The 23,612-nt window shown below is 40.2% G+C and overlaps 1 protein-coding gene across 11 annotated transcripts in view; it reads left to right on the top strand.

Moving 5' to 3' along the window:
- Positions 1 to 21,888, top strand: part of mast4 (microtubule associated serine/threonine kinase family member 4) — a 172,802-nt gene extending 150,914 nt beyond the window's left edge. For all 11 annotated transcript variants that reach the window (XM_028463618.1, XM_028463619.1, XM_028463620.1 and 8 more), the window contains 11 exons: positions 6,193 to 6,294; positions 7,411 to 7,533; positions 8,535 to 8,641; positions 9,830 to 9,954; positions 10,914 to 11,128; positions 12,516 to 12,716; positions 12,792 to 13,018; positions 13,375 to 13,497; positions 14,488 to 14,615; positions 15,795 to 15,979; positions 16,065 to 21,888. In XM_028463618.1, coding sequence (XP_028319419.1) covers positions 6,193 to 6,294; positions 7,411 to 7,533; positions 8,535 to 8,641; positions 9,830 to 9,954; positions 10,914 to 11,128; positions 12,516 to 12,716; positions 12,792 to 13,018; positions 13,375 to 13,497; positions 14,488 to 14,615; positions 15,795 to 15,979; positions 16,065 to 19,180 — 4,652 coding nt within the window. In that variant the 3' untranslated portion in view covers positions 19,181 to 21,888. The remainder of the gene's footprint in view (positions 1 to 6,192; positions 6,295 to 7,410; positions 7,534 to 8,534; positions 8,642 to 9,829; positions 9,955 to 10,913; positions 11,129 to 12,515; positions 12,717 to 12,791; positions 13,019 to 13,374; positions 13,498 to 14,487; positions 14,616 to 15,794; positions 15,980 to 16,064) is intronic.
- Positions 21,889 to 23,612: the final 1,724 nt, after the last annotated feature.

Below are 23,612 nucleotides of genomic sequence, written 5' to 3' on the forward strand. Positions count from 1 at the left end.
CAGTTTTGCTGTCGTTTTGTGTGTTTTTGGGTTCATTTTGTGTATTTTTGTTGATGTTTTGTAAGTCTGAAGTCATTTTGTTCTCTTCTGTCATTTTTGTATATTTTTGGAGTCATTTTGTTTATTTTTGTTGTTGTTTTGTGTATTTTCGGAGTAATGTTTTGTATTTCTTTTGCCATTTTGTATATATTTGTTGGTGTTTTGAGTGTTTCTTGTGTGTGATGTTGTATTTTTATTTTTGGTTTTGTAAGCTTATAGTTGTTTTTTGTATTTTCCAGTTTGTTTATTTGGTGTGTTTTCGAGGTTATTTTGTGTATTTTTGTTGCCATTTTGTGTAATTTTGTTGTCTTTTTATGTATTTTCATTGTCATTTTGTGGGTTTTTCTGTCAATTTCTGTGTTTTTCTTTTATGTTGCGTATTTATTTGGAAGCACAAAATCTTCCAGTGGCCCATGTTAGACCTAAACTATCCTGTGGCGTGATCATCAGTCGATCATGTGAAATGTGAATCAATATAAAGAGTAATATATAGATTCTACACTTTTGTACACGAACATTCAAATTGTTGCACACCTAAGAAATGTCACTCTCACTAGCCTTAAAGTATTTCCACACAGTTTCATTGATGAGTCAAATCGAATTGGTTCCCCCACATGGGTACTGGCGTATCAATATTTATAACAACAAATCATCAGTGAGGTCAAACTAACTTTTGTTCCCTCGGTTTGATCCGATCTCATGTTCCCTATCAGTGCGGGAACAATTTAACTTTACAAAGTATGGATGTGAATCTTCCAGCAACTCATGATTCCATTCAGAACCGATTCTTGATAATACTCTTAATAACAAAAGGTGCCAATAAAAATGGATTATATTCAAGAAATGTTTGCTTTCCAAGGTTCAATCAAGTGATTCTAAAATTGTAAACATACAGAGGCAAACTTTAGACAGAGAGGTAACATTTATGTTGCTCACTAGGGATGTAACGATTCACTCAACTCCCGATACGATTCGATTCACGATACTGGGTTCACGATACGATTCTCTCACAATTTATTTTACAAAATAGGACTGTAGACGAATTTTTTTTTTGGGAAAAAAAACTAGAAAATACTACTATTTTCCTTTTATTTTTCATTGTCAAAAGAATTCCTTGATAAACTATTCAAAACAATGCAATTTAACTAAAAATAAATCTTGAATGAAATAAATAAAGGAATAATACAAATGAAAATGAAGCCTATTAATTTAAATTCTGGTTCTATAATAAACAATGCAAAACTGCATAATAGTTCTTTTTCTTTTAAAAGTGCAACTGAAAATGTATTTTGTGCCTTAACAATTGGACTTTTAAAAAAAAAAAAAAACGATTGCACTGATTTACGTCATATTTGTTTGGACCAGCAGAGGGCGCTGGTAATACAGTGGTCGGTTGGCATGCAGATATCTTGCAGTGAAGAAGAGAAGCTATGCTAGCAGACAGAGCTAATAGAAAAACGTGACTTTTACAGATATTCAAGTAGTAGTACAGGTATTCTGTCGGTGCTAAAGGGGTAATGAATCATTTATTAACATATTTAAGAGTAGAAGGCGGCCAGAAAGAAAGTATTAGCAGACTCCGCCCGCCGCCTACATTTGTGGATAAAAAAAGTACTGCGATTCAATTTTCAGAAAATCAACCGTGATACCTATGAATCGATTTTTAACTGCCTTACGATTAATCGTTACATCCCTATTGCTCACCGTACAACATTTTACATTTCTTTGTCACTTTATAGTAAATAAAGCAGTCAAATACTTCACAAGTTTCTATGGCTACAAAGTTGAACAATTCAGAAACATCAAACAATAAAAACTTTCTTACGACAAAAGAAAACAATAAAACAAACTCTGATTATATCAATACCAAAAAATAAATCTAACTGTTCAATCTGTGTTCAAATAAAGAACATGAATACCCACTTATTAGCTTCAAAAGTACACATTTAAAAACCTTTTAAATTATATATGAAAATGAAATATTACATGTAAGTACCCACAGTGTTTATCAGCAGATATAATATAAATACTAATAAGTACATCTCAATTTTATGAGACTACAAAATTAAACAGAGTACAGGACTACTGCAGCGCGAAGAGCTGGGAGATGTGGACCAAAACTCACATGGAGATATGATATAAATCTTGATGAAAAGTCTGACCTGAAAGACAATTCTGGGTAAATTTGCTGACGCAAAATGTCCGACCGGCACATTTATTAACAAACAGCTGCACAATATGTGTCACTTTTGTTTTTTTGTCCTCGTGGGGACAGCACGTGTGAGTGAGCTCTGTAGTGTGACTAGTTTAGGGGAAGGTCTGGGTTGGGACACACTCAGAAATACAACCGACTATGCTTTTCACGCTCTTCTGAGAAGTAGCAAAAGCAGCCACTCCTAAAAAGAGTACTTTGATACAAAATAAGCTATAAAAAAGACATACTGTATATCCATATAGGCGATATTGTAATTTTTTCCCCAAATAGAAAACTAAAAAAAAAATTGATTCTTGAAAATGTTGAATCGATTCAGAATCTTAATAAGAATCGTGTTTCGGTTGTGAATCTATTTTTTTCTAGCACCGTTATTACAAAGAAAGGAAATGCTGACATTGAAGGAACAAATAATGACAGCCATGAACATTTGGCCGCTACAATCCAAACATCCCTGTGGTAACTATACCCGACACCTCCTTTAATTTCCCCATCAATTCATTAGATTTGACCCTTTGTTCCAAAACATTTCCGTTTTGGAAGATTTAGGATCTCAACAAGGATTCCTCACATGTGTCGTTTGGCTGCTGTACAGCTCGTCATACATTAGTCTCAATGACCCAGGACTCTCATGTCCTCAGACTCTTCGTTTCTGGAAGGAAAATGACTCCCAGAGTCCCACAGAGAAGCAGATGGTGCCTGTGATTGGACGTATCCTGAGCTCGAGCGTCAATGATGATGATGATGTCACTCGGTCGCTCTGTGTCTCCTCCACAAAAGCTTCATCTTTAAAACGTTGCGACGTGCTTGTCAGTGGATTAATGGCCGCCCTCTATCTGTGTCTGTGGAAATGGATGCAGTGCCACCACCGATTTGGTTAGAGCTCAATCACGCTGTGCCGAGCCTCTGAGGGCGACTGTTAATTAAAGGGCCTGAACACGTGAAACGCATGCGACGTTGGCCTCGGGCTGCATTTACATATTCATAGGACGCCCAAATTTGATTAAAGGAGAGGCCGAACTGTGCAGGGAACAGACAATCCGCACGCCACAGACGGCTTGGGTTTAACAAGGCTTTTCACATGCAGACAGAGAACATGTAAACAGTCGCTCTTGGCTTTAACCAACTTTGATTTTTACTGACTTTGCAAACAAAACCCTTGCGAACAATAAAGTCAGTTAGATACAAGCCGTCTCTAGGAAAGGCAGAGTTTTATTGGAACAGTGGAGACTCTAACATGTTTAGTATCTGCTAGCTCAGATGTTGTTTACCCTCTCCAAAGTCCATTTGCTTCGTCTGCTGTCTTCTGTTAGCGGATTTTAATCACTGGGAATTGAGCAGCTTATTGTTACTGATCGACAAAATCTTCAAGACAAACGGAGGAAAAAACAGCAGCTGGACGGAGACGAGCGGAAGAAAGAAAAGCTGCCATATTGCTTCTGCTAACACTGCTATGCACATGCGTACGGGGAATCGCGATTCTAATCCTCCACAATTCTGATTCGATTCATAAACTTGAAAAATCAATTTAAAAATGTTTTTTTATTTTTTATTTATTGATTTTTTATTTTTTCAAGAAAAACTCTGATTCAGAAGATGAGCTTAGAGTCTTTACTCAGGAAACACTGTAAACTGAACATACAAATACAATATTAGTGTTCTTATAAATAGAAAATACCACTATACAAAAAGTCTGCTAGCTTCATGCTAATGTCTATGGGAAAACCCATGTATATGCTCATGCTAACGTTTACCGCGATCGGCGGTGATTTATATAACACACCGTTTATGCTAAACTTTCACAAACACAGTCTTAGGAGTGTTATCAAACAATACACTTAAACGTTCTCACAATCATATGTTTTTTCAAGCCAAAAATACAAAGTTAGTTAGTAGAGACTACCAGGCCACGGTCAAAACACACAAACTGACCCAGACCTTCACAGTCTATGACACAATATCCCCAGGAAACAACAGCGACCCCAACTTACAATATATTACAAAGACAGCACAAGGAGTGTGTGTGTTTTTATTTAACATGAATAAAAGTTACCTTTTGTCTCTTTTTGCCTTTGTGTGATTACATCATGGAATCAGTTTATTTACACTTGTCTTATACAAACTGTATTGTTTTGATGTCATAATTTGCCTGACGACACTATGTATTGTATCAATTTTTTAATAATGGAATAGGTTAAAACGAGAATCGATTTTGAATCGAATCGTGACCCAAAGAATCGAATCTTGATACACCCCATGATTCACATCCCTACACGTGTGTGTGTTCAGGTGATGAGGTGAAATACAATGATGTAAAAAGTACTTTAAACGCTCGCTGGTGAAGGTCGACGTGTTTGACAAACAATGACGTAGTGATCACTCACCGAAGTACAAGTCGCATAACTCCAGTTGGTTTGATGAGGTTCAAAGCATCCAATGGTTGCCATGGTAGCGTAGACTATCCAGTTTTAAGGGGTATTTCTTGTTCAGGTGAAGGTACGATACAATACACTTTATTATCCCCGTAGGGAAATTTGTTAAATTTATGCATGCAATTTATTGGCGTCCAAATGCTGCGCCCACCTCCGTTTTTAAAGTCTAATTTTTGCTTTCCTGGAAAGTGCAACAAAGTCTCTCCATCGTAACATTCCTGCTCTTCTTAGGAATAACGTCAGAACGTCTAAGGAACTGGATGACATTTAATGAAGCACTAAAACACATACGTGAACACTGGCTGTTTGAAATCGCATTCTAACGTACTGTGCACTACACACTGAATGAGTATATACTGTCTACTGTATACTATGGTTAGGATGATGAGCGTTCCCACTGAAATATACTTCGAAGTTTTCCAAGATGTATTTTGAACCTACAAGGCCAAAAACCTGAAGCACACTGAGGCTAAATATCTCGTTGAGTCTCCACCTTTGAAAGTTCTGAAAGTATTTTAAGTGAGAAAGTGACAAAGTAGAATATCAACATGTGGTCATCTGATCTATAAAACACAGGGATACACATTTCATGCTGACATTTCGGAAATTTTAAACTTAAATTCTGCTTAACTTCAAAACAAGAGCCCTATTTACAAAAGTGTTAAACTAATGGAAGACAAGAAGAGATGCTTTTATTTTGAAAGTGGGATGTTTGATTTTTAGCTTGAAGCCGGTGTTACGTACTGAGTTCACATCGTTTTGAGATTGTATATGCACATATATGCATCGGAAAATGCATTTTTGCTAAAAAATTTTGTTTTTCAAAATGTCAATTGCTTATTGCATTATGTTAGGGTTAGGGTTATAATCTCAGTACGGAGGTAAATTCAGTACATGACACTGGTCCCAGGACGATTTTACATTCTGTTCACAATGCATCATGGGGAGGTTGAGTATGACTCGTGTGCACACCCTGCATATTTAGGAAATGTCCTGATATAGTATACATCTGGGTATTTCTCCGTACTTAATTTTTACATATTATCTAATGTGAACGCACTACATACTCATTTTGATGTCAGACTAAGTATGAGTAGTACGTTAGTATTTCAAACACAGCCACTGATTGGGCTGAAATCTTCAAAATGACGATGCCCACATTTAAACGTGTGTTCGAGGTGTAACTAAAAATCTCTGACATGAATGAGTAACAAAGTTTTATCATTCAGCTTTAGAGCGATTATTTAAAGTGATAATGTTGTACCTTTAAGGCCAGATCGTGCATTTCTCTTTTAGTTCCATTTCTCTTTGCAAAGCTCGAAAAAATCGTTTTAAGCTGTTGCTCAGTTTTGACAGATAAAGTCAAAGCAAAGCCATGTGGCCTTGGAACATGTCGCAGCTTTGTTCACATTTCAAACTTAAATCTGCAGATTCACTAAAAGCTTCAAACCAACACAGTGCAGCTTTCCCTCCTCACAAAGTGTAATGTGTCTGCTGTGATTCTCACAGATGAGATCAACTGGCCTGAAGGAGAGGACGCGTCGCCTGCAGACGCTCAGGAGCTCATCACGCTGCTGCTGAGGCAGAACCCTCTGGAACGAATGGGAACAGGTAGGAGGATCCATGGATCCCTGTGGGTCAGAGATACAAGCGCCACAACAGGACGTCATAAATTCTCACGTCGCAGCTCGGCGGGGTTCATTATTCCAAGTGTCCGCACTGAAAATTGAGGTCATCCAGCAGCCGAGCAGTTTATCTGGCGACCCGCTGACCTGCTGCTTTTGATCGATTGTATTATTTCTCCACCAGTGTGTGTGTGTGTGTGTAAATCCGTCCGTGCAGGTCTGTGGAAATGACCGTGACCTGCGTTACAGGGTCTTTTCATTAGTGCTGCGTACAGTTCAAGCGGCTACACCTCCCTCAGGCTGACGTTCACAAAGTCACCTGCTTCAGCGCTAAAGCATCACAGGAAAGAAATGCTGCTGAATAATTGATGGTCACGCTGTCGGATCGGTTCACTGCCCCAGAGGAAGGAGGAGCGTGCAAGGGTTTCTTCTCCACCTGTGTTTAAATTCAATGCTTCACCATACGAACACTAAAGACGAATATCTTTCAACTAAATGAAAACATCAAAATCAGAAACACTTTTGGGAATTAATTTATCATCATTGACAATAAACGAGGCGGATACCCCACTCTAGTGTGGGAATATCAACATGTGGTCATTGGATCCATGAAACTCACGGAAACGCATTTCATTACGACATTTCTGAGATTTTCGCCATTATGCAATGACGGAACAAGAGCCCTGTTTACAAATGCAGTAAAAAAAAAAACACAATGGAAGACAAGAATAAATGATTTTGTTTGGATTCTTAGCTTGAAGCTGGTCCCAAGACGGTTTTACGTTCCTCTTGCTATGCATCATGGGGTGGTTGAGTGTGACTAGTGTGTCCACCTTGCATACTTGAAAAATGTCCCCATTTAGTATACATTTGGGTATTTCTCAGTCTTTCCATTCTATCTAATGTGAACATACTACATACTCATTTTGTATGAGTAGTACGTGTAGTATTTACATTAACAACACAGCCACTGTGATACATAAGGTGATGTTTTAATATTGCGATATCTTGCCCTATGATCCGTCATCCCACCTTTACATGTTAATGTCATACATTTTTGAGGATAGTCTTCACTGACAGGATGTTCACGTTCTACCCACAGGAGGCGCCGCTGAGGTGAAACAGCATCAGTTCTTCCACAACCTGGACTGGAACGGGCTGCTGAGGCAAAAAGCCGAGTTCATCCCCCAGTTGGAGTCTGAGGACGACACCAGTTACTTTGATAGTGAGTAATTAAATTCTTTAACATAAATTTACTTTATAATGTAATGACAAATGATGCTAAATTCAGGCACTCTGCATTGATACTATTGTTATTAATGATGGGGCTTTTTTGCTAATGTGTCAAGGAAGAAATCCCAGAATCCTCTACTTTATATATCATGACCTAAGTCATGTTTGTAACCACTGAAGCCTCTGACTTGTCTGCTCACATCCAAGGACTTTGTGTGAGCTGATGATTCAGCATAGGCATCCTACCAAGGGCACACTAAACATCTTTATCCAAATGATTCTGTCCAAAAGAAACAAAAGTACTTCACTATAATGGAAATAAGTAAGTGAAGTTATCAACGGACAGAGGGTTTTTAAGGAAAAGTCAATATTTGTTTCTTGGAAAAAGCTCCTGTAATCATAAATCAATTAAAGTGATCCTCAACCCAAATTACACATACAACCTAACTGAAATATTATGTAAATGCCATTTTACCTTACAATTGTATACAAAGAGTAGTCCTGATATATGTGAATGCTGATTGGCTGAAATCATTTAAAGGGATGTTACATGTTTGAGGCTAAACGTTGAGATAATACAGGTTAAGTTTAACATTCCAACTGAAACAAGCTCAGATTTGGCTTTTATTTCAATTTAATTTATAAAAGCATCTCAAAATAAGTCCAGTAAACGTGCCAAAAGTGATGCGTCCCTTTCTCCAATCAGTCGTTAAAGCAGCTTTTAATTGAAGAGATAAAGTTTGAAAATGTGTAAATGTAAGTTTTTAAAAGCTTTTTGGGATTCCTGTAAAAGTAGCGGTGAAGCTGATGTCAAATTACACTTGCTAAATGTTAAATGACTATTGGCTCACGGTGTATGGAGTGTGTGGATGATTCCTGCTATACGTTATTGAATAAATAAATCATCTCTGTGCCATAAAAACACTAAAATGAGGAGAAGAAGTGACTATAAGTGGTTTGAATACCATCTGAAAACCTTTTCATCCCTTCCAGCTCGCTCTGAGAGGTACCACCACCTGGAGACTGAGGAGGACACACACGATGAAGACTTTAACGTGGAGCTGCGTCAGTTCTCCTCGTGCTCTCACCGCTTCTCGAAGGTAAAGCACCTGCAGCGCCTGTTTTTCCCCAGAGTAGCGAAGCCACCGAGCCATTTCAAACACGCTCTCCTTTCAGCCCAAACCTACTTTACAGCATTGCACATATTTTCCGCTCACAAATATAATCTTGTTTTTAATACATGTGACACAATGCAGTCGTGCTGCATTGCAGTGTGCTCCTTTTTTCCTAAAGCTCTAAAGTTACGTAACGGAGTGACTTTAAATATTGCAAATTAATTACATTTTGACATTTAAGGTGAGAATTATAGAACACTTTTTTACAAACTTATTTATTTATTTTTTTATTGGTTTTGATTTATTTTTCGCCCCCCTTTTTTTAATGTTTTTATTTTGGAAGTAATTCCAGCAAGTTTTTTTTGTCTTCTTTTTGAATAATATGTTATTGTCAGGAGATGAAAGTACATTTCCTGAAAAAAGTTGTCTGAATGAATGAAACCTTAACCTAAAAAATAAAAAAGAACGTGCTGTAATTATTACGCAGAAGTCAAGGACCCATCAAAACCATCAGCAGACGCCACTGAAGAAGACTGGCAGTTGGCGTTTGAAACATGTCAGGAGATCAAAGTAAATTTCCTGAAAAAAAGTTTTCTGAATAAATGAAATCTTAGCATATCATAAAAAAAATAAAAGCCGAAAAAAAAAAAAATCATAATAATTCTCTCCCCCTAGTGCAGTCTTTTTCAACCTTGGGACCGGGATCCCCTGTTGGGTCGCCTTGAATTAAAATGGGGTCACCTGAAGTGTCTAAGTGGTTAAAAAAAAACATTAAAATTCTATTTTTAAAGTTTTTTTAATTGTATTATAATAATATAATGATAATATTATTATTTTTTAAATCCACATCCAACACATTAAATATTAAACAAGTGTATCCTATACTTAAACTTCCTCAAATATAAATCTAATTCAATTAAAATGCAGTATAAAAATATCTGAGGTGGTGTACTTGTCGCTTTGTGCACTAATTCTGGCTACTCTGTATTTGTAACACACTTTTGTGATATCAAAATGGGGTCACGATTCGAGAAAGGTTGGGGTCCTCTGCCCTAGTGTCTGAGTTTTTTCCTTCTTTTTTCAGTTTCCCAGATCCTCGTCCGTAGGTTACATTGCTATATTGGTTCTTTTGGCGTTATAAGCACTTTGTAAAGTGAGCCATTGTGTGTTTAGGTTTATAGCAGCCTGGATTTGTCCCATGGGCATCTGGAGGAGGAGAAGGGTGAGACGGAGGAGAAGAAGAGCGAGAGCCCGCTGACGGTCGACTCCCTCAGCTGGACGCCAGACTTTGGTGAAACGTACGCACGACCAGCCCTGAGCTCACTTTAACTCTACACACGCACACACACGCACACACACACACACACACACACAAAACGGATACTGTGGTATTCGGAGTTGAAACGCTGCTTTATTTTGGCCAAATTGGGTCTCCCGGAGTAACCAAAATCATCAATTAGTCTGGTTACTAACTGTGTAACTACAGCCAATATAACTCTAGCTGTAAACATGTCACACAAATGGAAGTGTTAATTTATCTCCTGCTGCTCTAAAAGGACTTCTAAAGAATATAACCTAACCAAGCATCTATTCAATTCAATTCAACTTTATTTGTATAGTGCAATTTACAACAGTCATCTCAATGCGCTTATCAAAATATAAAATTCATAATAAGAAAGAAAAAACCCAGCATATACATGATCTTGCAAGTAAAATTCACTACAGGTACGGTTTAATCGATAGCAGTGGCCATTATTGTTGTTTTTTGTGCACCCTGGTGCCATTTCCACATACACATTTATTTATTTATTTTTTATTTTTTATTTTTTTTATTTTTCTTTTCTCCACATACACATTTAAAAATCAGAACATGTGATAACAGTATAGCAAAGGTCACAAATATTCCTTCATTGAGAAGATTCTTAAAGGACCATTTATTTTGGGATATACAGTATATATGTATGTATATATATATATATATTTTTTTTAAATGTATGATAAAATATATATAGAGTAGCAATTTTCCATTCATTTCATGTCATTTTAAGGAATACATACTATATTGATGTATCATTATCAGAATATAAATCTACTTATATCGTGATAAAACATTTTCTCCATATTGCACAGCACTAAGTTCAGCTCTTTTTTGGTGAGCACGTGTAAGCTAGACTTTGTCTGTGAAACTTTCCAAATGCAGAAAAGTGTAGGTTTTAGTCTTTTTCATCCTGAGGTTTGTTTATTTCCTTAAATCCAGGCCCTCGCTGTCCCACTCGACAGACCCTGACAGTCTGAATCAGGGTCCTCCTCCCTCTGTGCTACCAAAGTTCTCCATCTCCGCTGAGAGTGAAGCAGACGACACGTCAGGCCTGGGCGACCCCAGCAAAGCTTCCTTCTCCATTGGAGAGCTTCCACAGGACGAGCAGGACGCCACCACCCCGGGCAGCACTCACAGCGGAGCCACACTCTCTGGTACCACCACAGACACGCCCCACATACCTGTTTTTGTGTTTAATATCTTTATTACATTTTCGGAAAAACATTAAAACCTGGACCGACCCCACACTGGAACATCTTAAAACCCATTGTCACATGGAGAAAAGTAAAAAATACAAAGGTATGTAGCCAAATGTACCATGTTTTATACAGAGAACAAAATAACAAAGAGTGATGAATACATCAGCCTGTGTCAGTTTGAAACTCGTCTTGAACCAGTATTGATGAATAATTAAAAAAAATAAATAAAAAAGGCCTCCACACCTGAGAGAACTTCCATTCCGGAACCCCATCACATATCTAATTAAATCTTCTCTAAATTATGAGTACATATCACATCTTTAATCTATTGTGCCACTGCTGGAGGAGCATCATCCTTTCATTTCAAAAGAATCAACGTCGAGCTAAAAGAGTGGAAAAAGCAATTCGTTTCTGTTCCTCGATCGTGAACCTCTCCGAAGTGGCCCCAAAAAGCAACGTTAAAGGATCTGGAGTTATATTTGATCCAAGTACAGCAGAAAACGCATCGCAGTATTCCTGGATGGAGCCAAAACATGTGAACTAATGTTTGCTTCTGCCTTTCCACATCTATTACACGTTGGATCATTTTGGGAATACATCTTTGCCAATTTGGATTTAGTAAGGTGTGTATGATGTACTATTTTAAATTGGATCAAAGAGTGTCTTGCACACAATGAAGACAAATGTATCTTTTCCTAAACCTCAGCCCAGAGCGATTCACTGATATCCGTCTGTAGATCCTGCTCCCGAGGTTGTTTGATAGCTACGTTTGAGATGGATTCTATTTGACATACCTGTTTGATTAACATTCTGCTTAAGTTGTTCTTCTACAATAGCGGCGTTTCCATTATCCTTGGAAATGTGCAAAATCTAAATAGCGCAATGTAATGGAAACACCTGAAAAAACACTCAAATATCGCTAAAATGTTTTTACGCTTTCATGAGGAGGTTTTTCAAATGTTTCTATATTAAAATGTGTCGCAAAAGCGCCATGGAAACACTTTCCCCCCAAATACACGTCACAGGACATGACGTACCTGGTCACATGACCACTTCTCTCCGAGAACACATGGCGTGGTACGTGTAAACAGAAGAGGAGACCAGGACATTTCTTAGCATTATACTTGTTGTAAAGAGGTTCTGCGCGTCCATCTTTCTGCAGCGAAGTCTCGCGGGATGAGATTTCATGGGAGTTGTTAGGCGTCTGCCCAAAACAACGTTCAATTGAAACACGTTTAAAGTGCAATTATAATTTTTCAACATTTAGAAGTATCACTTTTTTTGTGAAAATCTGTAATGGAAACCCAGCTACTGACTGAGAATGTTTGTGTGGGGATTTTAGGAAGTTTCTCCGAACATTTGGACCAGCTCACTCCCAGAGGTGAAGAGGTGGAGAGTCCGGACTGCACCAGTCACAGCTCTGTGGACCAGACGCCTCCGACCCCCTCCCAGCAGCCTGAGGCCACCACAGAGAAGAGTGGGGTGGTGCCCAAAGTCCCAAAGTCAGTGTCTACAGGAACACTGTCCCTAATGATCCTTGGAGGTAAGAAACACAATAGATCTATGGTGGAGCAGCACCCATGTCCTCCCCTCAAGTCCTAATTATTCCTTCTCCCAGAATTCTTTGGAGGTTCCCCTGTGGCCAGCCCTCTGTCCCCGTACTCATTGTCCTCTGACCCGTCCTCACGAGACTCCTCCCCCAGCCGAGACTCCTCCCACTTCACAGCAAGCACTCGGCAGCCCGTCGTCATCCACAGCTCGGGGAAGAAGTTTGGCTTCACGCTGCGAGCCATCCGTGTGTATGCGTGTGACAGCGACATCTACACCGTCTACCACATTGTCTCGGTAAGAACTCTAGTCTCCAACCCCTGGGCCAGGGACTGATACTGGCCAGCTGCCCATTTTGAATGGGGCCACAAAGAAGGGATAAAGTTTTCAAAAAAATGTATTTTTTTATATTTTATTTTGCTTCCTTTGAGTTTTTTGGCATCCCTTGAGTTTTTTGGCATCTTTTGAGTTGCTTCCTTTGAGTTTTCTTTGAAAAGCGCTATATAAAACCGACTTATTATTGTTATTGTTATTGTTATTTTAGTTTACTTAAAAATATAGGTCATGGACTTTGCTAAAAATGAAATACAGTTTGAACACAAGAAGACTTTCTAAGCGGAGAAGTAACATGTCTCCCTGTGTCCTTGGGCCAGAACGTAGAGGATGGGGGTCCTGCACATAAAGCCGGCCTGAAAGCCGGAGACCTCATCACTCACGTGAACGGAGAAGCGGTTCACGGCCTCGTCCACACCGAGGTGGTGGAGCTTCTGCTGAAGGTAAAAACAAAAGACTACATTCCTGTAACTCGAGTGGTTCCCAGACTTTTCACAGTCCCGCACCCCTTCCAACATTTAACCAAAAGCCATGTACCCCCTACTCCTGCACACTTAAAAAACATAATATTGTAATGTCATATACAATGTAGCCCTACAGTTAAATCAGTCTCGGAATTTTACCTTTCCTGCTGAGGAATAATATATAACAAACAAAAATAATAATAATCTGTAAAGACACAATAAAACATCTTTTTTAGAATTATCACTCAATTTATTAATTTAATTATCCTACTGGCATTTTCAGTGAGAAAAGATCTCTCTTTTTCATCAGTCTGAAACTGTGCAATACAACTCACTACAACTTGAATGAGAAGCTAGAGGTTGAGAGAATGCACAGAACTCTGCAAAGTTTTGTTCTGTATTTTGTTTTCAAGTTTGTCAAAGTTGAAAATCCACTTCCACACAAGTACGTGGTGGCAGAGGGCAGCAAAGTCTTGACGGCACATTTTGCTAGCGTAAAGCGATGTAACTCTCATCATATTTGCACTTTTTTGATAAGATTGTTTCTCACCACTAAAGGGCAGTCTCACAGAGGCCATTGTGTAATTTATGGCAATGCATGGAGGCTCCTGGCTGCTCGTCGATTTATATTCCGGTTTTTCTCATGGGAACCTTGGCTCTAGAGTCGACCATTGATTTATGGCAGAAGGACCATGTGATTTCTCACAGCCAATCAGCAGAGATCTACAGTAAATGAATCAAAGTGCTGTGTCTTATCTGTTAGTGCTGTTCTTTAAAGGGAGTGTTATTAAAGAATAATGGGTAATATCACTTTACCATAAATGCTTAAATACTGATTTTGACTTTTGAACCTGAAAGCAAACACTCATTTATTTAATTATTTCATTGATTGCATGCATCAGAAGTTTTTTTTTTTTTTTTTTTTTTTACTTCCTTGCCCTTTCATTATTGTTTGTTGTCTCCTTTCAGAGTGGCAATAAAGTGTCCATCTCCACCACACCGTTTGAAAATACTTCCATAAAGAGGGGTCCAGCACGGAGGAACAGCTACAGGAGCAAGATGGTCCGATGTGGCAAGAAGGAGAAGACTCCGGAGAGGTAGAGATCAGTAGCTAGATCATACTAAACATTAAAGGGACGCACTCTGTTATCATTGACTTACAGCAGAAACAAGTAACTTGCATCACTAACATGTGAATGTCTGATCTCAGAGCCACATTATCAACATTCATGTTGGCATTTAAAATGACAAATCTGTGCATTAACACAGGAGAGAACAAAGACTTTGTGTGGTTTCCTGTCATTTTTGTAGAATTTTGTTCTAGTTTCAATTCAACTTCGTTTATATAGTGCTAATTATTTAGTGTATTTGTTTATCAAAAAGATTTGTCTTACTACCCTTACTTGCCTTTTTTAATGTTTTTTTTTTCTGTTTATTTATTTATTTATTTTTATTTTATTTATGTATTTATTTGACAGGAACAATGAAGACAGACATAGTTACAGCAAAAAAAAAAAAAGATGCAACTGATGCGATGCATACAGAGTGTATAGCTAATGCTAATTCTCAACTCCTGTCCCTGGTTGAGCTTTTCCCTAGATACATTTTATACAAATGTATAAAAGCACAATCTTAAACACATATGAACTTGTTTACAACAGATATCCAGCATTTATACATTCCCACATTCAGCTCACACTGATACACACACTAACTCATCACATTTAGCGTGTCCGTCATGTTTTCGCTAGTTTTTAGGCACTTAACATAGCCTTATATGAAGATTCTTCTTTTTTTACATTTACACCAATTTTTTTGCTTTAATATATATTCTTCCCTCTGTTTTAGGATGTTTTTCATGTTTTCACTAGTGACTTACTAGAGAAAGAACACGTAGTTTGGTTATACTGCGAACTGCAGAGAAAGAGAGGAGAAAGCCCAGACTGCTGGGAGAGAGACACATGGTTAAAGCAGTTTTGGATGAGTCTACACTACAATACTCCCAACAATACATAAGAAATGTGATCCTATCATATATTAAATCCATTAGTAGATTTACTCTCCAGCTCTAGTATAAAGACAGATGAAGTGTCTGTATGTTGGGCCTGTGCTCCTGCAGGATTTCAGCTTTTGCTTTGTAAATCCTTGCCTTCCGCTGTTAGGCTGCATAATTTATGCACATAATCTGCTCTAAAAAGGCCTCCAATACATTTCCATCATCTCCCGGCTGCAGAACACATGATTCTTAAATGTTGACTCTTGCTGTTTGTTTCCAGGCGGCGTTCTCTCTTCAGACGTTTTGCCATGCAGCCTTCTCCTCTCCTGCACACGAGTCGCAGCTTCTCCTCGCTCAACCACTCTCTGTCATCCGGTGAGAGTCTTCCCGGCTCCCCCACCCACAGCCTCTCCCCTCGCTCCCCCAACGCCGCTTTCCGCCCCGCTCCAGATTTCACCCAGTCAGGTGACATTCCCACTTTATTTCCATGACGGCGTGTCTTTTATTCACCAAACGTGGTTTACTGATACCTGTTATTTTGTGTCTGCAGCTGGAAACTCATCCCAGAGCAGTTCTCCTAGCTCCAGCGCTCCCAACTCTCCTGCCGGATCCGGTCACATCCGACCCAGCACTCTCCACGGCCTCGGACCCAAGCTTCCCGGTCAGAGACTCCGTCAGGGCCGGAGGAAGTCCGCCGGCAGCATCCCGCTCTCCCCTCTGGCTCGGACACCCTCCCCCCCACCTCAGCCGACGTCCCCTCAGCGCTCACCTTCTCCTCTTCTTGGTGGACACTCGATGGCTATTTCAAAGACTGCTCAAGCTTTCCCAGCAATGATCCACTCCCCTCCCACCATTGTTCGCCACATTGTACGCCCCAAAAGCGCCGAGCCGCCTCGTTCTCCCCTGCTGAAGCGCGTCCAGTCTGAGGAGAAGCTGTCCCCGTCCTACACAGGTGATAAGAAGCACCTCTGTCCCAGAAAGCACAGCTTGGAGGTGACCCAGGAAGAGGTGTACGACGAGGAGCCAGTGTCAGGGGACGAACCAGCCTGCGAGTCTCTGGCCGTCAGTCGTGTGCGGCCTGTGGAGCAGGGCTGCCTCAAGCGGCCCGTGAATCGTAAGATGGGCCGACAGGAGTCTATGGAGGAGCTTGACAAAGAGAAGCTGAAGTCCAAACTGGTTGTGAAGAGGCAGGACTGGTGTGAGAGGAGGGAGTCTCTGCAGAAGCAGGACTCGCTGCTGGAATGTGACTCCTCATCTGTGGGTGGAGAGGACCAGAACAAAACTCAGAGCAGCACAGACTCCAGCACAGCACTGAAGGACGTCCTGTATAAGAAACTAAACACTCGAATCTCCGAAGGCGTTGCTGAACCATCCAGCAGCACTGAAACTGATGGGTTTCGATCAGTCCAACTCTGTCGAGCAGCTAAAGACAACCTGAAGCCGGAGAGACTCGACTTCAAAGTTCCCAACATTGAGTTCACCAGGAAGAGGCTGTCCTTCGAGGAGCGAGAGGACTGCGTGTGCAGGCTGTCCCCTGGCATCCACGATAACCTCCACTTTGGTTCCGCTAGGTCCAAAAGTCTTCAGCTGGACACTGCCTTGTGTCACGAACACATAAAGGCAGGACAGGGAAGCCCTCACTCCAGCCCAGAAGGTATGTCCCCCAAATTTTTCCCCACCAGAGCAGAAACTGCTGTGGAGAAACTGCACCTCATCTCCTCCACAGAACCGTCACTTCGTAAAACAGCGTCTGAGTACAAACTAGAAGGACGCCACGTGTCATCCCTTAAACCTCTGGAGGGCACCCTGGACATCGGCCTGCTCTCTGGGCCAAGAGTCTCCAAGACAGAGACGTGCTTATCTAAGATGGCCGAGAACACAAGTTGCACTGTGTCTTTGGGTCCTCCGTTTTGGTTGCAATGTGCAACTGAGAGACAGTTCACTGTCCCTCAGCTGAAAAGCTCAGAGAAGATGAAAAGTCCTCTTAGCATGAGCCCCGAGTCCCTCGTGTTTACAAGCAACACCGCCTTTCCCAAAGAGCACCTGAACACTGCAGCAGCAGCAGAACTCAAACTTAACGCAAGCAGTGAGAAATCACAAGAACGACTCAGTGAAGCAGCAGGTAAGGTGGACATCCCTACCTTTTCTGTGAAAGCAGATAACAGAACTGCGGGCGTCAAAGCTCATGACCTCCGAGGACCTCGTCACAGCTCCCACTTCTCCTCGTGTGGGAAAACGCCGTCCATACGTGAGGTGAGCAACGAGGATCAAGAGGACGACGTGGAAGCGGAGGAAAACACAGTGGAAGCTTTAGCTTTAGCCTCAGCTAGCAGTGAGCAGTTGGATACGGGTCAGAGTTGTGAGAAGAAAGCAGACAAGGCTTCAAACTCAGACGGGAGCTCCAATTTCGGTGGGAATGTGCAGAACAGCTCAGGAGCACAGAGCGTTCTTCCAAAACGGCAACTTTCCAACATCTGCTCCTCGCATCCTGAAGTTCCCCTCATAAAATTCAAATGTGTTCATGAACATAAATCCAACAGTTCACATTCAGGACACTGTGAGACGTCCGTCATCAAGGACGGTGGGCAGCCCGAAGCGTTGCCTGCTTCCAAACGCTTTGAGGAAGCAAAGGAAACAAACACTGCACTGAAAGAAATCACTGCGTTAAAGCAGAACGGCAGCTTAGAATCGCAGCAGAAACAAGCTAACTTATCACCAAAGACAGAGAATCCAATGCAGCTGTCAAAGAGCAGTCCTGCTGACACAGCACAAATCAAATCATTGCGTTCACAACTGTGCACGTCTGACAAAGAACAGGAAGACACTGTGGTCCCCTCACGGAGGTCTGAACCCCAACCTGTGCCACCGGTTTCCACAAAGGTGGAGACGAAAACACTTGAGGTGAAGCTCTCCCTCAGCACAGCTCCGCCCATTGTACCCACCAAGGCTGGCCCGCATTCAAACCAGAAGGACTCTGCTCCGAAGCATCCACATGCTAATTGCGGTGTTGCGTCGTCGCTGCCTGTCGAGGCCTTCGGAAAGCAAGAGAAGTCCTCATATTTACCCTCCAATGTTAATGCTAACGTGAAACAAAAAGAAAGCCAACCCAAAGGTTCTGTAGCAGTTCTCGTCTCCAAGCCCAAATCTGTATCTCCTAAAACCGTTCCTGCAATGGTAAGCCCAACACCAGTCAACAAACCAGGTACAGATGCTAAAGCTAAAGACCTCTCACCCAAAAATCAGGCCACAGTCCATCGAGATTTCAAACCCAAAGAGCCAGCAGGACCCCAGCAGCAGCTCAGGAAGGATCCCCACCCTGAGCCTCCACCAGTGCTGCCCAAACCAGCAGTGCGAAAGGAAATGCTCTCACTGGGACCTTCAGCCTCCCTCGCAGCAAGGCAGTCTAAAGAAAGCCCAAAGCCAGATTCGCTCAAGCCAGAGGGGCAACAAAAAGCCTCCGATACCAGAATCCCCACCTCGGAAAAACACGCCTCAGGCCGTAAAGATCAGGCTGAGAAAAGAAAAAAGGAGACGATTCAGGAGCAGAAAAGCACTAAACGGGACGCGTCCAGGGCTTCTCCCTCAACCGTCAGAGAGACTTCAGACAAAGAGCCGAGCAGAAACAAAGCGCAGAAGGAGTCGCCCCGAAGCTCCAGCAAAAAGTAGTGTCTGAACAGAAACGCAACATCAATGTATCGGTTCAGATTATGAAACGTTAGCATAGATCCATGCAAGCATCATCCTGCCTTGTGTTTGGTGGTTGGTTGGAGGACTGGGGAAGCTGTTACACTGATCCACGACTTATCAGATGATCTGAATGTAGGCACTCGTCTGCCAGATGTTGGCGTTTCACCGTTAGCTAATGTGTGAGAGACTTCTTTTTCGTTCACTGCAGAATGCTTCGTGCAATCACTTTGTGAGGGTGGGACGTGACGTGCTGTACAGTGCCATAAAAAGATTCTTCACTTGCACTCAGAGGAGCCGATGTATTTGAATGCAGTCGAGTGCCGCCCACTGTGGCTGTTCTTTCTTTTTGTGTCAACTGTGGTGATTCCAGGTCCTTCTTTTCTCCGTGTTTGTGTGCAGAGGCACAGGAAGGGAACACACTTTTTCGTCCCCACACATTTCAGCTGGAAACTTTGAGACAAAATTTTACCAAAAGCCAATTCTTGATCTAAAATTTAAAAAAAAAGAAAAAAAAAATTGCAAAGGGGCCTTAAAATGACGGGGAATTCAATCTTGCTTTCCTGAGCAAGTCATGGTGTTTGTTCACATTCCTCTGATGTGTGTGTGTACATATAGCTTGGATTTTTAATGGAATATGGTGTAAATATAAGGAGGCTACCACCACAGCGGTGTGTATTACGTGTGTGTATCGATTTTGCTGTGTCACGCTAAACCAAGCTACTGCAACGTGTCTCATCATCGATGTCCTCTTCAGAGTCGTGAGCAAGTAATGCAGGAAGTGTGTTCAGCGTCGGTCAGGAGGTAAATTACTCGCAAACATTTAAATGATCCTTTAAACACATGGTGAAATATTTGATATGTTTGGAGATGATGAATAAAACGTGTGCAATGGTAAGTATATCTATGAGCTGCAGCCTTTAAAATATATAGTATTGAATGTTTGTCATCAGTTAACGTGAATGTAGCTCTCTTAAATAACAGTTTTAATGATAGCCTTTATTATAAAGTCTTGTTCTAGCTATAAATTGACAAATTATGGCATTTTAAGAATGTTTTACATGCTTTAAGTGATCATTTAGATGTTTGCCAACAAGTTTGTTAGTTGGGTCAGTGACAAATGATCAAATTAGAATGTTTATTATGTAAAAAGTTAGAAATATCAAAAGATAGAAACACAACAGTAAGGTGTAGATAAAGTGGTTTGATAATTTCATTCCAATTGTTGTAATTTATCGTACAATTTATATTATTTCCCAAACCAATTAGTAATTTTTTTGGTTTTTGATGCAAGATTTGATCATAAAAGCACAGAAAAAAAACCTTTCTGCTCAATAAACGTCGATAAGCGAGAGAAATGTTTAGCTAAAAGTTTCATTTTTGTCTCTGACCCAGCTACCATCAAGAAAATGACCAATGATTTGGATCCACTGTGTTAGCAGATAAACATGTTTTTACAAATGCTAACACTGACTTGAAGAGAGCATATAATTAAGGCATGGGGGGAGGGGGGGTTACAGGGATTTTTCTAGAAATGTAGCATTATTGGAGAAAACTGTGAGGCCCGAGATTTCGCAAGAATGTCTTTAGTGGTTTTTGTGTTTTTTTGCGACTTCCCACTGTTTGAAGAATGATCGTAAACATTACTTTTTCGTTAGGTAGCCCAGTCAAAGAAGCAGTTCTGTGTATCGTTGCCGCTAAGTGCAGCAACTGCTAAGTATCGTAGCGCTAAGTCGTGACATGAGAACAATCCTATGAGCAAGAGTTCATGTGTTAGCGACGCTGTATGGGTTTGAATATCGATGTTGTTCCAGTTCAATGTCAGTTGATGTTTCAAAGACTTTGTACCAAGCAGCCACCAGCTAGCTGACTATTTAGCCGTTTGCTGTTAGCAAGGAGAATCTTAGCTGGTAGCTTTGCAAAAACGCCCACTCAGAACATACAGTACATCTAATGTTAGCGTGCACACACTTGGGACTCTACGTACAGGCTTTTAGCTGTCAAACATTTGCTTCATATCCACAAAAACACACAATAATACAGTATTTATGCCCTCAAATTACATCCTAGGACACAAGTATTTGTGCTAAGTACCCGTAGCATACGTAGACTATACACAACCAGTAATCTTGTCTGTTGAATAATAAACAGCTCATATATGTTTTTGTTTTTGGACGTGAAACATGAGATAAACAAATCTGATGTTTACGGCATTGGATAATGTAAATGTCAGCGCTAACGTGAAAGTACAAACGCACCTTAATATTCACAGGTTGAGTAAAGGAGGAAATTTGGAGCTAAACGTGAAAAGTCCCAAATTTCCAGATTTGAATTGATTTGCCTCGACTTCCTCCTCCCATTCATTTAGTTTTTTTTTTTACTTAAAAAGACATTGAAGTCCTCAAAGCACATTTTACAGTTTGTTTACAACGCTTCATGGATGTATATTTTGTATATTGTTTATTTGCCAAATCTCTGCTGTGCATCATAGACTGAGCGCTCGCTGACAGTGGTGCTTGATGAGAACATCATCAGTCTGTGCAGTAAATGTCTTTTTAACGTCAGGATCTTCTCTGTCTACTCGTGTTTTGTTTCTTTTGTTTTTTTCCCTCTCCTCCTCTGTATGAAGCTAGCATTAGATGAACTTTGTCTCGTACAACATGTGCAATAAAAGTGTTTTGAGTTTTGTATTTTGCCCAAGGAAAGCTCTATGGATGTCATAGATGTTGTATATTAAAACAGATATTTATACTTCTAAAACTGTGTAAAAGAAAAGAATAAAATGCAATTCTAAATTACTCCAGTGTTATTAATATATATATATATTTTGTTGGTTACAACTTGTTAATCTTGCTCTTGCCGATTCCTCAACTCTGGAATAGAGATTATAGCAATTACTCCACCTCGGATTTAGACGGATCTAACAAGATATTCTACAAAACAGTGCAGAAGTTCCACTTTAAGATGTCTTTTATAGGTAAGATTTCAATTGAATTTCAAGCTCAAAGTTGAGCAAATCTAACGAAAGGGAAGCTCCTTTTTAGAAAACGATTAAATAGTTACTGACTTATTTTGGAGCGAGGGTCAGTAATTTAAGGTTTATGTAACTGATAGTGTTACTGGTTAAAGGTATGACCTCCACGTTTCTCAGTTTATCCAAAAACTGTCAAAGTTGGCGTGCAACATCTCATATTATAACCTTTACAATCAGAGAGAAATGAAAAGACTTATCTGTCTCTTTGCTATTAAAGGTAGGGTCTACAATCCTGTTCAGAAACACTTTTTGTTATACTTGTGGAAATTCAATTCAATTCAACTTTATTTGTATTGCGCAAATAACAGTCATCTCAATGCGCTTATCAAAAATATAAAATTCATAAGAAAGAGAAAACCCAACACGATCCACACGAACAAGCATTTAGCGACAAGAAGAAACGACTCCCTTTTAACAGGAAGAAATCTCCAGCAGAACCAGGTTCAGAGGTGGCAGCCATCTGCGTTTACTGGTTGGGGTTAGTGGACAGAAGGACCAACAGAACAGGATATAGAGATAGAACATCAGAGTGTCCCAGACTAGTTGAGCCGTGAACCACAGATCAGGAACTGCCATCATCAGCTTCACGACACCTGAAACAGAGCAGAGAGAGAAGGAAGAGGAGAAGACACTGACTGCAGAAAAACATGATACAGTATTATCAAGTCAGCCTGTCTTGGGTCTCACTTCCACCTTTACAATAGTCAACACTTATTGTAAAGGTGACGAATCTCTTCCCGTTTATTGGTAAGCTAACAGCGGCTCCAAGGTCTGTAAATGCGACTGTTCACAGATGAGCCCTTGTCCGCTCTAGCGGTTAGGTTATGTTATGATTCAGTCCTGTTTATGCGGGACTATAAATCATAATCAGCTGCATCAGAATTTGAATCTCTTCCTGTGTATTGAACCAGTAAATGCAACCGTTTGCAGACGAGCCCAGTATGCTCTAGCGGTTAGATTGTTATGATTCAGTCCCTCAATTAATACAAATTTCACCTTTACAAGTCCAAAATGGTATGAAATACAATTTATTTAAGAAAAAAATAACTTGTGAGAGCAAGTAAATGGTAACTAACTGTAATTCAAGTACAAAAATATCAAAAACAAGTGGTTTGTTAATCAAACTGTTAAATTACATTTTTAAAAAAAGTTTAACTTTTGCTTTTACAACAGATTATGATTCTGTTAGTTTTTAAATAAAAAGTAAGCACATACAGTACATATATGAAAGTGCCCAGTATGTTTTATGAAAATAAAGTGTGATCAACTTCCAGACTAAAATGCAATGAGGATTAGGTAGTTTTACAAGGTCTGATGTGGTTCACTGAAACCTAGTAACCAGGTGGTTTACGTGCTATACATACGTTGGCACAATTCATG

The sequence above is a fragment of the Gouania willdenowi genome, chromosome 12 (genome assembly GCF_900634775.1).
Source record: "Gouania willdenowi chromosome 12, fGouWil2.1, whole genome shotgun sequence".
NCBI lineage: Eukaryota > Metazoa > Chordata > Actinopteri > Blenniiformes > Gobiesocidae > Gouania > Gouania willdenowi.